Consider the following 17,647-nt stretch of genomic DNA (forward strand, 5'->3'; position numbering starts at 1 on the left):
CCAATGACCACCCAACAACCAAGGATGAACAAACACAGCAGAAGTCAGTCCTTCAGGCTATGAAAACATCAGACTGTGACAGCCCTTCATCCATTATGAAAGACTAACTTCTACCAAGAATTATAGTTCTAAAAACTGATCATTAGAAATACACTAAATTAAATTCATACACAAAGGCCTAGTGCGAATTCTAAACCCCAACTACCCGTATTCATGACAAATTAGAAAAGACAGGCTACATACATATTGGAAATCAGACTGTATAACAGGAAAACTACAAACTCCGGGAGATAGTGAAGCCACAGGGAAGCCTGGCATGCTGCAATCTATGGCATTGCAAAGACTCTGACAAGACTAAGCAACTGAACAACAGCAACAGAAACCAGTGGGTAAATAAACCACCTTTGAAGTGACGCATCTTTACATTGGTCTTCAAGACTGAATTACCACCACCACATTCTCTGTTCACATTTATACTGCAGGGCTAGATATGATTTCATGGCTAATGGATACCTAGTTTCCAATTCATTCATAGCCTTCAGTGTTACTTGTTCAGTCGTGTCTGACTCTTTGTGACCCCATGGACTATAGCCTGCCAGGCTCCTCTGTCCGTGAGATTTCCCAGGCAAGAATACTGGATTAGGTTGCCTTTCACTTCTCCAGGGGATCTTCCCGACCCAGGGATCGAACCCAGCATGGCAGGCAGATTCTTTACCATCTTGAGCCATTAGGGAAGCTCTATTTATTCATAGCTTTAGCAAATGTTTATTGAGCACATACTCTGCCTAGGGCATTCACTCTATGCAGTTATGAATAAGAAATAGTCCCTCCTATAGAAAGGCCAGGAAACACATATCTATGGACACATGTCAACATATAATAATGTGCGTGTGTGCTAAGTCACTTCAGTACCGTCCAATTCTTTGCAAACCACTGGACAGCAGCCCGCCAGGCTCCTCTGTCCATGGGATTCTCCAGGCAAGAATACTGGAGCAGGTTGCCACACCCTCCTCCAGGGGATCTTCCCAATCCAGGGATGGAACTCGCATCTCTTAAGTCTCCTGCATTGGCAGGCGGGTTCTTTACCACTAGCATGACCTAGGAAGCATAATAATGTAAGAGGTGTTTAATAACATGAGATGGCTAGAGAAATTGTAACAGAAGTTGAATGAAAATATTACTTTTAGGCTGGAAAGCACATTAAGATTTGAAAAAGCAGCACTTGCACTTGGGTCTTATGTATACACAGGATTGAAACCTGGAGACCTGGAAGATCACAGGGAGGGGCGTGGTGGTAAAAACAAGCTGGACAAGCTGAAACACACTGGTACAGAGATGGAACCTGGGGCAATTTGGAAAGGAATGTTTGACAGGAAGAAAGAAGGTAAGACTGGGAAAGCCCTTAAGGAAGTAGAGAAGAGGGCCACAAAGAAAAGGCACCTAACCCACCTGAGACGTCCTATAAGTTTCCTTGAGAAATTGGAAGCTTGATCTTGAAAGTTATGTGGGAATCAGCCGTCTGGATAAGGGTGCTTGAGGAGGAGGAGGTGACATATAAAAAGCCTGAGAGAGGATGGCGTATCTAGGACACATTTACTTTGGTTAAGTAAAGTACACAGTGTGCAGCTCCTAAAGCAAATCCTAAAGGAAGAACATCGTGTGCACAGCTGGCAAGAGGTGCGCTTGAGAGGAAGACAGAAGAGATGAAGGGCGCCGCGGGCCAGGCAGAAGAGCATAGGCGCCCTCTGTAACATGTCAAGAAAACATTCCAGGATTTTATGCAAGAAAGTGACAATTTAATGTGTGTTTTAGAAAGATCTTCCTAGAAGCAGTGAAAAGGATGCATTAGAGAGGATCAGGCTGCAGGTAAACAGACCAATTAAGGGATTGTTGTCGTTTAGCCACTAAGTCGTACCTGATTCTTTTTGCGACTCTATGGACTGCAGCCTGCCAGGCTCCTCTGCCCATGGGATTTCCCAGGCAAGAATACTGGAGTGGGTTGCCATGTCCTTCTCTAGGGGATCTTCTCAACCCAGGGATCGAACCAGTTGTCTCCTTCCCTGGCAGGTAGATTCTTTCTCACTAGCCATCTGGGAGCCCCTAAGGGGCTGTTCAGATCAATTTAAATCTACTTTCCTCATCTGTGGAATGAGGATATGGGTAGTTAAGACAGTGGTGGTGAAACTGACAAGAGTGAATGCAAGAGATAAGTAAGACTCAGCTACTAACAGAGAGGGCAAGGGCAGCGAAGGAGGAAGTACTCTAAGATGTCTCACAGCTTCATTTAGCTCATTGGGTGGACAGTGATAATCTCCATCAGGACAGAAAATATAGGACAGCAGGAGGTTTGGGGAGTAAAAATGCTAAGTTCAGTTTCAGACATCTTGAGCTTTAGGAAAACGTAGTTGAATGTTTAAAATGATGGGTTTTGAAGACAGACCTGGTTCTATCCCTTATTATATGTGCCTCTTGGGCAAGAGACCTATTATTATCCTCTCAGCTTCCTCATCTGTAAAATGAAGCGAGGAGATTAACTACTTCCAGGGTGACAGTAGGGATTAAATTTCATGAATAAAGTTACTAAATAATAGTTGGTCTTTTGTCATTAATATTATTTGAGATAACTGTGGAATATCAGATTGAGATGTTCAATGGGCAGCTTTGGATCATGATCTAAAGGTTTAGATGCAACAGGTTATACACTTCATAGTAAGTAAAGTGTTTACTTACTTTAAGTAGAGTTGTGTTAACAATCTTTTTAAAAAAGGGGAGGTAGGAAGAATTGGGGCACTGGGATTTGAGGCACAGATTTGCCAGTTTACTGGATGAGAAGGGTAAATGATGACTGCTAAGAAGCAAAGTAGACACAGTTATTAAACACCGGACACATATTGCGTTATATAAAAAGGGGCAGTCCCTATTTTCTTACAAGCAATTTGGTGAATTAATTGAAAAAAAATGATACAGAATTCTTCTGACTGCTCAAAAAGAACTAATACCCTAGAAGGAAGAAATGAAAAGATATGAATATAGTAAAAAAAGAAAAACAAATGGTTTCCAAAGTAAAATAAAGCCAAATGGGAGTAAATCATCAAATTAATAAGAGAAACCAGGGTGTGTCAAATAAGAAGATACTACAGGCAGACGTTAACATGGTTCATAAAAAAGTATGAAAACCAAGAACAGCACTACTTATTATTTTTTCAATAGGAAAAATAGGAAAAATACATGAGAAAAGGATGAAATTGGCTACTATAGGAAGATGAGGGGGAATGGGCCCGAAAGCACAGGGGAAGGAGCGACACTTCTTTATACAGTTTTGATTTTCAAGCCATGGTAATAACTTATATACTCAACGTAAAAAACTAAATCAAAAAGGATAGGTAACACACTGAAATTGAACAGAAACAGAAACTAATGCTCCTAAGTATAGATCTCATTGATCTCACACACATGCATGATGCATGCACGCACACGTGCACACACACACGTAGAAGGAACTAATTTGTGAACTTGTGAACATAGTACTCTGATCGCCAGCCTTCAAAGATGGAAAGAATCTATTTTAAAGGCAAAAAGAATGGCAAAAATCTTCAGCTTCACTTGGTAGTTTTGCTGTTTACCTTGTTCTCTGTGGAGTAATTCCAAAACTATTTTTGCATTAATTTTAAGACACTGATACGGCTAGGAACCAAGGTTCACACCATGGGGACAAAATACAAATAAGGAATGAGAGAAAGGAAGAAAAAATCTTAGTCTTACACTAGAATTAAAGACATCAGTAGGAACTCATCATTTAAATAAATAAGTATAAATTCAAAATGTTTTCAGATAGATACGTAAATTTATTCATATAATAATAAATATACATGTAATCTCCTAGTTCTGTCCACTGAAACAAGTCAACTGCAATGAAAACAACTCTCTGGTATCTAAATACATTTCTCCACTAAAAGGAGGGGCTTCCCTCATGGCTCAGACAGTAAAAACTTCGCTTGCGATGAAGGAGACCAGGGTTCAGTCCCTGGATGGGGAAGAGCCCTTGGAGAAGGGAACAGCTGCCCACTCCAGTATTCTTGCCTGGAGAACTCCATGGACAAAGGAGCTTGATTGGCTACAGTTTCACTTTTTCACACATTCACTAAAAGGACCCATGACTTCTCGGGTAAATAGCTGATTCCAGATCCGGAACAGGGAAAAGACAAGGTGAGCTTGGACATCTTCTTGTGACCTAAAATAAGAAAGAACTTAAAAATCAATAGACATAAGTCAAAAGGATACAAGAGTCAGAATGAAGGTGTTCTCTCTGGCCGAAAAGGTTAAAGCATCTGCCTGCAATGCGGGAGACCCGGGTTCGATCCCTGGGTTGGGAAGATTCCCCTGGAGAAGGAAATGTCAACCCACTCCAGTATTCTTGCCTGGAGAATCCCATGGACGGAGGAGCCTGGTGGGCTACAGTCCACGGGGTCGCAAAGAGTCGGACACGACTGAGCGACTTCACTTCACTTCACTTCACTTCACTTCTTCTGATTTTTTAAAAAGAGAGAGAGAGAGTGAGAGTAAGGCAAACTCCTCTTTACTCAAGAAGGCCTCTACCCAGTGCAGAGGAATGACAATTAGAAAAAGCACAATTTTGTAAACACTGGTGCAATACTTGATTTAGACAAGGTTTATCAATGCTGCTAACACCACTAGACGAACTGTTTGAGAACAGAATCTTCCATCTCAAAATATCTCACAAATTACTTATTAATGACAAAGGGACAGAAGTGAAAAATTCTGTAAATCCACTTCCACCAAGTGATTAAACATACAGTTAGCCAAGGGATCAAACCTGTCAGCACGAAAATCAGGACAAACTGCAATTATGCCCCTTTTGATGTGATGTTAAAAAGTGGCAACACCAGCCGTGCAATGTTTTTGCTTAGGGTTGCAGTCTGAATCAAACTATGAGGAAACAAGAAAACAATCCATAGAACCATGGGACATTCTACAAAACAGCAGATCTGGATTCAACAAAATGTCAATGCCATGGAAGACATCCCCCCACCGCCACACACACACACACACACACACACACACACACACAAAATGTCAATGCCATGGAAGACATCCCCCCACCGCCACACACACACACACACACACACACACACTTCTTTAAAAAATCTTAACCCCGCCCCCCCCCCCAAAAAATTGAAAGGCAGGGAATGGTTCTAGATTAAAAGAAAAAGAGACATGAAAACCATATCCAATGTGATCTCTGATGGAGTCTAGACAAAGAAACACAGATAAAGAATATTAATGGGACAACTGGGGAAGTTTGAATATGGACTAGACATTAAATAATAACGCTATGCTTGTGCTGCGCTTAGTCACTCAGTCGTGTCCGACTCTTTGTAACCGCGTGAGCTGTAGCCCGTCAGGCTCCTCTGTCCATGGGATCTCCCAGGCCAGAATACTGGAGTGGGTTGTCATTTCCTTCTCCAGGAAATCTTCCTGACCTAGGGATTGAACCTGGGTCTCCTGCATGGGAGGCTGACTCTTTACCGTCTGAGCCACCAGGGAAGCCCAAATAATAACGGTGAATATTAAATTTCTTGAATGTAATGAGGTTGAGGAGGAAAATGTTCCTATTCTCAGGAATCTCATGCTGAAGTATTCAAGATGACATGTTACTATGCCTGCAACTTGCTTTCAGATGGTTCAGAAAAAAACAAACTAAAAAAGATATCTGGATACATTATTTAGAGAGCTAGAGATAAAACAAATGAGCAAAATGTTGACAGTTGATGAACTAAGCAAGGAGTGTACAAGCATTCCTTATACTTTCTACTTTCCTGTGGTTTTGACAGTTTTCAAAATAAAAATTGAGAATAAAAAGCAACCATATCCGTCAGGAGTCAGCATACCCCACGACGACTGCACCAAAGACAATGCCTGGTATAAAAACTTGATTTCGCAATAATTTTTAAATTCTCATTTTTCTACCAAGTGCCTTATGGTTTAGCTACAGGAATACAAGTTCTTGATTTAAATATAATATATAAAATACAGGGAGTAAGTAAAATCACAAAGTCTCATCTGTGTTAAAAGTACCCAAAACTTGAGATTACAATCACTGTCTATTTCTCCAAGGTGACTGGATAATTCTATTTACTTCCAAAAACCATTCAACTCTGGGTGGGATCTTAATCTTGCTGCTGCTGCTGCTAAGTCACTTCAGTTGTGTCCAACTCTGTGTGACCCCATAGACGGCAGCCCACCAGGCTCCCCCGTCCCTGGGATTCTCCAGGAAAGAACACTGGAGTGGGTTGCCATTTCCTTCTCCAATGCATGGAAGTGAAAAGTGAAAGTGAAGTCGCTCAGTCATGTCCGACCCTCAGCGACCCCATGGACTGCAGCCTTCCAGGCTCCTCCGTCCATGGGATTTTCCAGGCAGGAGTACTGGAGTGGGGTGCCATTGCCTTCTCTGATCTTAATCTTACTACCACCTTATTCTTCAGTTTCACCTTAGAGACAGTTGACTACATCCTGAATTAATCCTTTCAGCACAGAATTTTTCAATAGTCTCAAATGTGTGAGGGATTTACAAATGTGATTAGTAGTAATAGTAGCCAGAAACATAATGCCCATCACTAAACCATGGCTGTTCTAATAAAAGCCATATATATAAAATACTTCCTTGTCAAGAACACTTGTATCTGTGATCTTATTTTATTTGTAACACCCTGTAGGATAGGCTGTTTTTAGCACATAAGCAAAGCACTAGGTTTACACTGTTCCGTAACCTAAACTGGGTATTCTTCTTGCCAACCCGGCCCAGAGATAGAGAGATTTGTTTCAGGAAAAGGAAACAAACAGCAACTAACATTCATGTGATTACTAACAAAACTAAAAGGTCTCTTCACAATGATGCGCACAAGATATGCACAAGGAAAAGTGAAGTTCAGTGTCATTTAAGCTAATCTCTATTCAAACCTCAGAGATAAAACCATTTGAGCAGTAATTTAGGACTGAATTAACTTGTTTTTTCCCTCTCTATCTTCGAAGCTTTCGTTATTTAAGTGTTTCTGCAAGAAGCAAGGTCCTCTTCTATTCAGAAGCTGATGGTGTGTAGTAACCTCTGCACGGCTCAGCTTATCCCAGGCTGATAATCAACAAACAGCCAAATACATACCACATCTGACATACAACCTTTTCCCCCAAGACTGTCCCCAAATACTCCATGATAATCAAGCATTCGTATCACTGAATTCTCGTGCTACAAAGCCTTCCAGTAGCAGAAACTGAACTCTGCAGAGGCAGGATACCAGCTGAGGGGAAAAAAAAATAAGAGAAGAGCCGTGGCAGATATTCGTATCAGATAAAAGCTTTGCAAATATCCTTCAGATAACAAGTTTAGCAGTTAGACTGAGAAAGATTTCATTTTTTTTCTTAAGCCAATAACAATTCAACCTGGATGTAATCAACGAAAATGCAATCAGCCTTGATAGAGGGAGAAGCCTGTGTTTAGAAAGGCAGTGCTGCTCCCAAAGTCAACGCTAATGTTAGCTAATAAAGACCTGGGATTCCCTGGTAGCTCAGCTGGTAAAGAATCCACCTGCAATGCAGGAGACCCCGGTTCAATTTCTGAGTTGGGAAGATCCCCTAGAGAAGGGGTAGGCTACCCACTCCAGTATTCTTGGGCTTCCCTGGTGACTCAGCTGGTAAACAATTTGCCTGTAATGAGGGGGACCTGGGTTCAATCCCTGGCTTGGGAAGATCCCCTGGAGAAAGTAACTGCTACCCACTCCAGTATTCTGGCCTGGAGAATTCCATGGACTGTATAGTCCATGGGGCTGCAAAGACCTAGGTTTTAGTGCACTTCCTTCTGGCTCCCTGGGGTAGGAACTTCTTAATAACTGACACAGCACCAAAAGCATGAGCACCAGTTGCTCCTCTAAGGCTGCGTCTTTTGGAATCTTCAGAGAGGCTGATCTCACGTGGGCCAAGTCAGCAGTTCCAGACGAAGCCCCCTGACTCTGACTCTTCCAAAGTCTTCAACTCCTCAAGGCTTAACATTTTGCCCAAAAATCTTAACTTAGCCAGCTTGTAATTTGTTAAATCAATTACGCTCTTTTCAAGCTATAGTAAATGTCCGTATTCCAACACGCATTGCCAAACAGGCATAATACACTTTCAGCATTCTAAGGTTTAAATTTTTCATTATATATTGGTGATAATATCTACACACTGTGGCTTACTGGAACGAAAGTCATGTCTACACCTGTAAAGCAGAAAAAGAAACGTCTGTGTCAGCATACATTTTACATAAGCACGTATTAGTTAAACTGGAAGATGCAAAGGAAACAGATTTATTCTCAAGGTGGGCAAGGGGATTCAGCCATCCTACAATTATAATCCAAAAGAGTTAAGAGAAAAACTGAACAGAGAGCAGATTTATACAAAGGCAACCAGCTGAAGGCTGATCAGTGGAACCACTTTCTTCCTCGGTTTCACTGGAGAATCACCAGTCTTCCAGTCTCATCAGGATTGGGCTGAAAAGTAATAAAAAACGAGGGCAGTTAGAGAAGGAGTGAAAGAGCAATTGAGGAAGGAACAACCTAAAGACAAAACAGTGTGGATTCTGAATCTGGTGCAAGGAGCAAGAATGTGAGATTAGGTTTTCTGCTAGGGCAGTGTCATGATCCTGTCCAGGAAAGAATTACAGCTGCGGTTGCTGTTGTTTAGTCGCTAAGTCGTGTACAACCCTTTTGCAATCCTGCGGACTGTAGCCCACCAGGCTTCTCTGTCCATGAGGTTTCCCAGGCAAGAATACTGGAGTAGATTGCCATTTCCTTCTCCAGGGATCTTCCCGACCCATGTCTCCTGCACTGGCAGGCTGATTCTTAACCACTGAGCCACCAGGGAACCCCACAGCTGTAGAAGGTGGACTTAAATTCTGACTCACAGAGGCTGGGAGTACGGAAATCAGTAGGGAGCTTCTGCTAGTAAAACATGGTTTGGAGAGGACGTTAAGGTGTCCCGAAAATATAGCAGAGAAATCATCAGCCCCATTTTATCCCATATTGTTTCTGTCCAAGGGTGAAAGCTAAGGAAGAGAAAAAGAAGACTCCAAATTTTAGGGCCTTGGAGACCAGGATGACAATGGTGTCATTCATTGGCAGTAATAGAGACTCTGAGGAAAGTTGAGACCTAGGATGAAAGGTTCCATTTCTGACATGTTAACTTCTGGATTATTGCTAGCCAAGTGGAGACGCGCTACAGACAAAAGGAGAGATAGAGCCTGGGAACCTTTTGTTTCTAGGCAGATTCCTCCCTGCCCCCTTGGGGGACCTCATAACTTAATTCTAACTTGATGTTGCCATCTAGTGAGGGATGGCTCAAGAGGATTTAGAGTGCCTGCCTACCTTACCACGGAAGACTGCCAAGAGCAAGCTACTTACTCTAAGCATTTTTAAAAGTCCATGTCACTAGAATATCAACTTCAAACACTGAGTAGCATTTAAATACATATCAGAGCACTTTCATTTCAAGCCTATTTAACATTTCTGAAATATCTAGATCAAAATGTTGGGTCAAATGACTATATTCCAGTAAAACATCTACTGAAAGAAAAATTTTACCCACCCCACATCTCTCGTAAGATAATCACCCCATTCAAGACACCTGTCAGTCATAATAGAGTTTTCCTTCCTGCCCGTCTTTCTTGAAACCTTACCGTCAAGTTCCTGTTTTGAGTAGTAATAAAGGCCACATGTCACTTTTGCTGTGCATGTATATAAATACCTCCATCTCCCTTTCTTCTAACCCTAGTTCAAGGCCAACTGCTCCAAAGCTTTTGAGAACCAGCACTGGAAGATCTTCAAAGAGAAAGTACCCATTAACCACAACAGCAGCTGCTGGCTAGAACCTGCAATTTAAATCTCTGAAAAAGAAACTGTGGCTTCTGAAATTTAAACAAGGAGGTGCCACTTGTAATTACAAACATTCCAGCGGGTTCCTTCGTTCATTGATGGTTTCCAAACAAAGGCTTTTTATTCGATTTTGGTGGTGCTCCCCAAACCCTGAATGCAGGCATTCCTTTGTGCTTTTCTGGTGCCCAGGCCAACTCAGAAAAGGGGTACAGGAGGTGGGTTTTACCTGGCCAAGGCTGCTCCAACCACCCCCATCCCAACCATCTCATGTGTAATTACTTGTTTGGCTGGAAACCAAAAACCCAAATGCTTCAGATTTATAGTCTACATTAAAAACATTTGAGTAGGAAGCTCTTAAAAGACACACACACACTGTGCACGATAACTAATGAGAATCTACTCATTAGTTAGCACAGGGAACTCTACTTTAATGCTCTGCAGTGATATAAATGGGAAGGAAATCCAAAAAAAAAAAAAGCAGACATACGTATAGCTGATTCGCTTTGCTGTAAAGCAGAAAATAATACATTATAAAGCAACAACACTCCAGTAAAAAATAATTTTTAAAATTAAGTTAAATAAAAGACACACACACACACCCTCACATTTCAACAACCTTGGGAAATGGAACCAACCTGTTCTCCGAGAAACCAAAAAAGTTCCGAAATTAACACCGAAATATTCGAACATTTCTAGCTGAAATTTGTAATTCACATTTTAAATTAGTGGACAAACACTGAGAAATAAAAACAGTTAACATTTTCTCTTCCTACCACCCAATACCCTCATTCTACAAAAACAAAGCCCAAATACAGCTCCGGATGGGTTTCCCACACCAAAGAAGGCATTTTGTGATCATTTCAATTACAGAAAACAAGCTGAAATTAGCACTAAGCTAATCCAAAGAAACATTATTTTCTTCTTTTAAGCCATATATTCACAAAACGCCAAGGCGTTTATACCACGGAGACATTTAAAGAAAAATATACCGAATGAGGGTATCTCACAGCCATGGAACTTTAAATAGCCTTTCCTACAGAAGTCTTCCGATGCAAAGTATTCATTATGAGAAAGTCTAGAAATGGCCAATCTCGCCAAGGGTGATTTCCATAGCTTGCCACAGTTGAGGGATTAGCTACAATTACTGCATATTTACACAACCATATTTACACAACAATAAAACTCATCTTATCCGATCCAAACAAAACCTTGCTCAAAATAAACCAAACCACACGAAAAGGTCTCTTCAGTGCAGGCGGTAATCACGTAATCACGCTCTGGCTTCTCTACTGCCTGCCTCAGCTCCTACCCACTATATCAAGCCTTCACTCCACCTTCCTGGGTGCAGCAAGACTAGGGCGAAAATTCTACCAGTGGATAAAATGTACATTCAGCTAATGATACTGTGCTTTCGGGTGTACAGGAAGAGCTGTATCTTAAAGAGATTCATTCTAAAGTAATTTATGGAAGAACTGGTAGGATATGCAGGATTTGTTAAAAACTACCTGGGACGGGGAGGTATACGGAACCTTCTGGTATACGGAAGGTTGATGGACCATGAGTAAATAATTATCAAACCATATGATTTGCACAGAGGATTAATACGGCATTCTTTCTCCTTTTTATATAATTGAAATTTTCCATAATAAAGTGAAAAAATAAAAGAAAATACAATCAACATAAAAAAGGTCATCTTGCAACAATAACATAATTTTTGTCTCTAAGAAATTCTCAGCTTTGTCCCAGGCTTAATGCAAAGGACAAGTACCCGGTAAGAAAATCAAAGATGCCTTTTTTGTTCTTAAGGCCCGTTCCTTTATTCTTTAGTTACATGGAACCAGTTCAACTGTTAACATTACTCCTTGAAATGACAAAACAGAAGCTTAAAAGTCTAAAGCTGAAGCTTCTGTGAAGCCTAGTTTTCATGCATCTGACTTAGGACCGCAATACAAATCCAGAGCTCTCCCCTCCGCAGGTGCTGTGAACAACATTCACGTGGTGGCTGCCAGATAAAGTCCACAGGTTTCAAATTCACTTGTCAACACCACAGACAACCTTACCAAAAACTGGCCCTTTCTGCCCAGAGATTACACCTCTAATCCATTAGTTTATTACTGAGAACAACAATTATTCCTGTTGCCTTCAGAATACAAACTCTTCCTACCAACAATGCTGGCTAACCCACGATGCAAATCCCTTACTGGACATCCTTGCTGGGAGATGGCAGAGACAGTTCACAGGCTGGACATCAGGAGACCAGCTCCTCGTCCAGGAAGCATAGCTAACTTAGCCTCAGTTCAGTCGTCCTTCCTCCTTTGGGCTTTGGCTCCCACACTGCAAAATAATGAGATTTTACCGATGATTTCTAATTCCCTTTCAAAATTCCACGACTGTAAGACACTCTGATTCCTCAACAGGTGATATGAAGAAAAAGAACCTTGCATTAAAATGTTACAAGTTTCTATTAAATAATTTTAAATATGACTGACTATGAATACTGGGTGAACTTCTGTATAAGTGCATATATATACACATATGCATGTGGCTGTATACATATTTGTGTGAGTACACACAAACACATGCACACACAGGCTAACTGATATCATTAGGAGCTTATACGGGACTAACTGCTTACAACTCAAAGCAGCAAATTTTCAATACTGCAACAGATGTCGCTGTGTGATTTCTCCTTTATGTCCTGGATTTTCTGTTAAAAATGCCCAGCGTGATGGTCAGTACTATTCTTCCCAAGAAAGAGATACAATATTTGAATCCTTTAGATTTTTTTCTCATAAAATTTCTTCATATGCTGGTAAATTTCCATTCAAATCATAGCATTGATTCGTTTGGCCCAATTTAAGAGATTCCCCTGCATAAAAATGGGCCTTTTCTTAACACACAGGCACACACAAAACCATTTTTAAAATGTAAATTCTAAGTGGCCAGTTAAGCATCAAAATGTCACACACAGAAACCGAGAGACTGCGTTTATATTCACAGCAATATTATAAAGTTTTTAAAGCCAGAAAATCACTTAGCAATATAGGCCAAGGAATAATTTTTTTTTAAAACCTCACTTATGTTTAAGGCCAAAATGTACCAGGTGTGGTCAAAAGGCACTGAAAACTCTAAAAGTACCTTTCATGATCATGAAAACTTTGGATTTTAGTTTTCAAAGCATTTCTTTAAAAGTAAATAATAAGGCTAATACTATAATTGCAAGCCCTCTTACCCGTGTGACAGTCACTATCAACCACTTTCTGACACATGTCATAGAAAAGTGATATCTCTTTCCATTCAACCAATATATCCACCAACAACCATCCATCTCAACAGGTAGCTTCCACTTTCTTCCGCTTAAATTCAGAGCTGGGAGAAAGTATTTCAAAATCTCCCTTTTAGACCCAGGATACCATTACCTTCGGGGGTTTTAGAGGGAACCAAGCGAGCTGAGCAGAGCAGGCAGGGAGTCCAGGGAGCCGAGGACCAAGTCGGATAAGAATATGAAGTCAGGAAACCAGAGAGGAAGCGCCAGTGTCCTGCCTTGGCTCTTCCCTGTCCCACTCCCCTTTCCCAGGAGGGCCATTGGGGAAAACTGGATAAAGCATGTACAACATCCATATGAATAAAGCTCTTTGTTCCGGAGCACTGCCTGCTCTTTTCTTCCCCCCTTTTTCCGTATTTGTTCATTTCAAAAGATTGCTCAATGGGTCTCTTGTTCCACCAAAATGTCCCAGGCAAATAATGCAAGCTTGTCTCGTCACACAAGTCACTAAATGAAGCCTTGTGCGTCTCCAGTGACACACTGTAAATATAAAGTGGCATTAATGAGGGATATTTTATCAAAGCTATCACAGACAAGTGTGAGTCCCTCCCTCGGCTACTGGATTTGATGCAGGGAAAGGCGACAATAGCAGGGCGGCACTTTTGTAAAGTCCCTAACCTTCCCCAGTACACAAGCCCCAACAGGCTGCGACAAGCAAAAACTCAGCCCCTGGGGTCCCCAGCAGACTACACACCCCCACCCATTGGCTATCCTTTCTACAGCTGAAAAAGGGAAAAGGAGGGTGACCAACCAGGGGTTCACTGAGGGTCAAAAACAACAGCATGCCAGCACTCCAAACCTAACGGTCATGATATACACTGACTGAGCTTTGATGATCCCATTTTAGCTGCATTCCATTAATATCCATTTCTTCCAAACACCACAGGAAGGATGGGAGATTTTCTCCAGGGGATAGATGGGTTCAGTTACAGGGGAAGAGAGAACCTGGACCCCACTGCACAATAGCCCTGGGTGGCTACCCCAGTGAGGCTGTGAATGAAACAAACCTAATGAAGTTCAAAGGCAATGCCAACAGGTTTCTCTAATCCTGGAGCAGGAACTGGAGACTTCGGAGAAAGCTTAAAGTAAGAAGAGTAAGGAAGAGAAGTCCCTGGGTCCCCACCTGAAATCTACTCTCTGGGTCTAGGACCTCGGGTTAGGCCAAAACCCCTTCTCAAACTGAGCACCAAAATACACATTAAAAGCAAAGAAAGAAGATTTAAAGAAAGTTGTCTCACCCCCTCACTACAAATCAAACCCAATTACTTTCTAATCTGAACACAATCTGATAACCAGCGTACAGACAGAGATGTACACAAGAGCAAGAAGCTGCTTCCACGGTAACCGGCAACAGAATTTTCTTGTAGCTGTGACATACATGCACGGTTGAGCTCCAGACCGCTCCTTTCCAAGTCAGCATACAGCCCTCGCTGGGGAAGGCAACTTCTTACCGCGAGATACTTACAAATATAGTACTGCCGCTACTACCCCGAGCCTTCAATGAGCAGGCTGGACAGAGGAGGTATAATCTGATCCTGTTCTGCTGCCAAGCGACATTGCACGGCTCCCATTTTTACTCCAAAAGCAATATCCCTGGCCAGCGCTCCCCCCACGCCGCATTTTTTTTTTTTTTTTTTTTTGCAGCCAATACAAGTCTATTGTTGCCTTTATTATGCACCAGTTACTGAGCCTGTACTCACGCTCACGTTTAAACAGCACTGGCGCTTTTTACAATGCAGCAGCAGCGGGATCTCGTTCAGGAACATTTTATTGAACCCATCCAGTCAGAGACATCAGCCGAAATTAAGTTGTAACCACAACGGCATCGGCTGAACCTAATTATCTCGTAACTCATAAATTAAGAATTCACAGTGGAAAAACATAAACAACATCCGGAGACAGTGGCAGGGACGAAAAAATCCTCAGCTCTGGAACTGAAGCTGCCGCCAGATTTCCACCCCAATGGATCCCCGATAGGTTTCCCAAGCTGAGTTCCCTTTCAGACCTGTCCGGGGAGTGGGGTGAGCAAGCACCCCAGCATTCCCCCCAAATCCAGAGCTAGCGCTCCGCAGATCTCCCCATTTCCTACGGCGTGTCTCCTGCGGTGTTTACGTAACTGTGTGTCCTCTAGCGTGTAAACAAAAGGCACAGCCCAAGTGGAGAAGCGCCCCGGGAGCTGCACCGTGGCCCCCAGAGCTGCGCCCGCCCGGGTCGGGGGTTCCGCAGGTGGGGGCTGAGCTCTCGGTGTCCTCCGCCACTTGTTGCTCGCGGGTCCTGCGGCTCCGGAGCTGTGAGGAGGGGCTTTGCAGGCGCCGAGCCCTGCTGCAGCCCCTCCAGCACCTCCCCGCCCCCACGGCCCTGAGCATGGGAGTCCTGGCTTCCCGCTCCCGGCCCGCGGCGGGCGGCCCGGGGCGCGGGGACGCCGCGCGGCCGCGGAGCGCGGCGGTGGCGGGAAGGGGAGGCAGGGTGCAGCACGGCTCGGCTCTCCGCTGGGGAAGAGCTCCGGCTCCCTTTTGTTAGCAAAAGCAAACACTGCCCTCTTCTTTCCCGACCGCGCCAACGCGCCGCGCACACGGGCAGCCACACAGCGTGCTCCTTGCCGAGTGCTCGGCGTCTTCAGGGAAGGAGCCGGGCGTGCAGAGCCTCCCCTGGGCAAATTCCCAAGACGGCTCCGCACACAGAGGGCGCCGGGAGGCCCGCAGGGTGCCCGACTGGCCGCAGAGGCCGCGAACGCTCCCTCCACCACCCCCGAGCTGCCGAAAATGACAGGCGGGCTGGAAATCCGGTGTCCCTACTAGCGGCGGAGGACGCCGTGGGGCAGGCGGGTTGCGGACTCCCGCTTCTGCCCGCAAAGGCGGCGACAGCAACCGCCCCCCCCCCTCCATGGGGCCGGGCCCGGGGAACTTTCCCTGCCTGGAGCCCGGCCAAGGAAGCCCGCAGCAAGGCAGAGGGGGCGGGGGCACCGCGATCCTGCTGGAGGGAGACACGAGGGGCGAGCGGCTGGGGACAGGGGAGCAAAGGCAAAGCGCGGGGAAAGCGGGAGCGATCAGACCAGACGAGTCGGGATGTCCTGTGGACCAGTGAGGAATCGCGCAGGAGGCGGCCGCTAGTCAGCCATGGGGAGGTTACGGGGATGGGGAATGGGGGGCCCGCTGGAAAGGTGGGGGCGAATGGGCAGCCCTGGGAGGCGGAAAGACCTACAAGTTACGGGGATGGAAGCGAGTTCGGGAGGGTCTGGAAGGTTTGCTGGGGGTGCCTTCGATCCACCCCTTCCCCTATATTCTCTGGCCCCCGGGGCCCCTCATTCTCACTGCACTCCGCACCAAGCAGGGGAGAAAAGGTGTGGGTGCAGCCATCCCCAAGGGCTCTAATTCGCATCGAGCTGGGCAAGGAAGAGGGGATTTACCGATCCCCTCAACCCTTTCCATCTCAGCCCTTGAGTTTTCTCTTCACACTCCCTCCGATTTGGATTTAGGAAGTGGGGGAAGGTTGTCATGGAAACGTTTCCCCCCTCCATGGCTACGGCCACTGGAGCGCCTTAAGAGATTTAGGGGGCCAACGGGCCGGTGCCCACACCTACCTGTGGGGATCAGTGCCGCGGCAGACAGGAGCAACAGCAGAAGCCGGAGCCGGAGCCCGGGAGGCGCCGCCGCCGCCGCCGCCGCCGCCGCCGCCGCCGCACACTGGGGTCCGCTCGGCAGCACAGCACTCGCCATGTCGGGCACCTGCCTCAGACTGGCGGCGGTGGCTTCCTCCGGAGCCCGAGCGGACAGCTAATGAGATGCTAATGACATGCGCTGGAGGCGGAGTCCCGGCCGACCAATCACGTCGCCGCGAGCCGAACCCGGCTCTCGGAGGACTCGCCCCCTCCCCCACCCCTCTCCTTGGCGCTGGGGTTCGGCGGCCCGCCCGCGCCACCTAGGGGCGGGGCCAGGGGGAGGGGCGTATGCAAATATGTTTATGTTAAAATTCGTTTTCGCTTCCCCCGGATCCAGGAAAAAGTGTTCTCCTGGGCCTCTGGCGTGTAAGGGGCTTCAGCTCCGGGGGCGGGGTCTAGCTTCCTGTACACCTTTATTAGGAATGTTTATAGCCATCGCTCCAGGAGACCGACGATAAGAATCTCCCTGGGAGGCTCCCCTGCCCGGTATACCGGGTGCAACCGGCCGGGGAACCAAACGTTGCAAATTTCCGTCACTCACCTTGCACCGAAGGAATAGATCTTTGGGAATCGGGGGCTGTTCGAGAGTAGAGAGTGAGAAGGCAGGTCCCCGGATTGACAAAACAATCTGGGAGAAGTGCATGCGTGCTTTGCACGTCCGGCAGAGCGGGAGAGCCCGCTCAACAACCTAGCGGTAGACTTGGGCATAGTTGGGAGAAAGGAGCCGGAATCCGGCTTTCGGATTTT

At 45.0% G+C, this 17,647-nt stretch overlaps 1 protein-coding gene across 4 annotated transcripts in view; it reads right to left on the reverse strand.

The window, feature by feature from the left end:
- CADM1 (cell adhesion molecule 1) overlaps nucleotides 1-16,960 on the reverse strand; it is a 353,982-nt gene extending 337,022 nt beyond the window's left edge. For all 4 annotated transcript variants that reach the window (XM_052652339.1, XM_052652338.1, XM_052652337.1 and 1 more), the window contains exon 1: nucleotides 16,823-16,960. In XM_052652339.1, the coding sequence (XP_052508299.1) occupies nucleotides 16,823-16,958 (136 nt within the window). In that variant the 5' untranslated portion in view covers nucleotides 16,959-16,960. The remainder of the gene's footprint in view (nucleotides 1-16,822) is intronic.
- Between the last annotated feature and the right edge of the window lie 687 nt (nucleotides 16,961-17,647).

This window comes from Budorcas taxicolor, chromosome 15, assembly GCF_023091745.1.
Source record: "Budorcas taxicolor isolate Tak-1 chromosome 15, Takin1.1, whole genome shotgun sequence".
NCBI lineage: Eukaryota > Metazoa > Chordata > Mammalia > Artiodactyla > Bovidae > Budorcas > Budorcas taxicolor.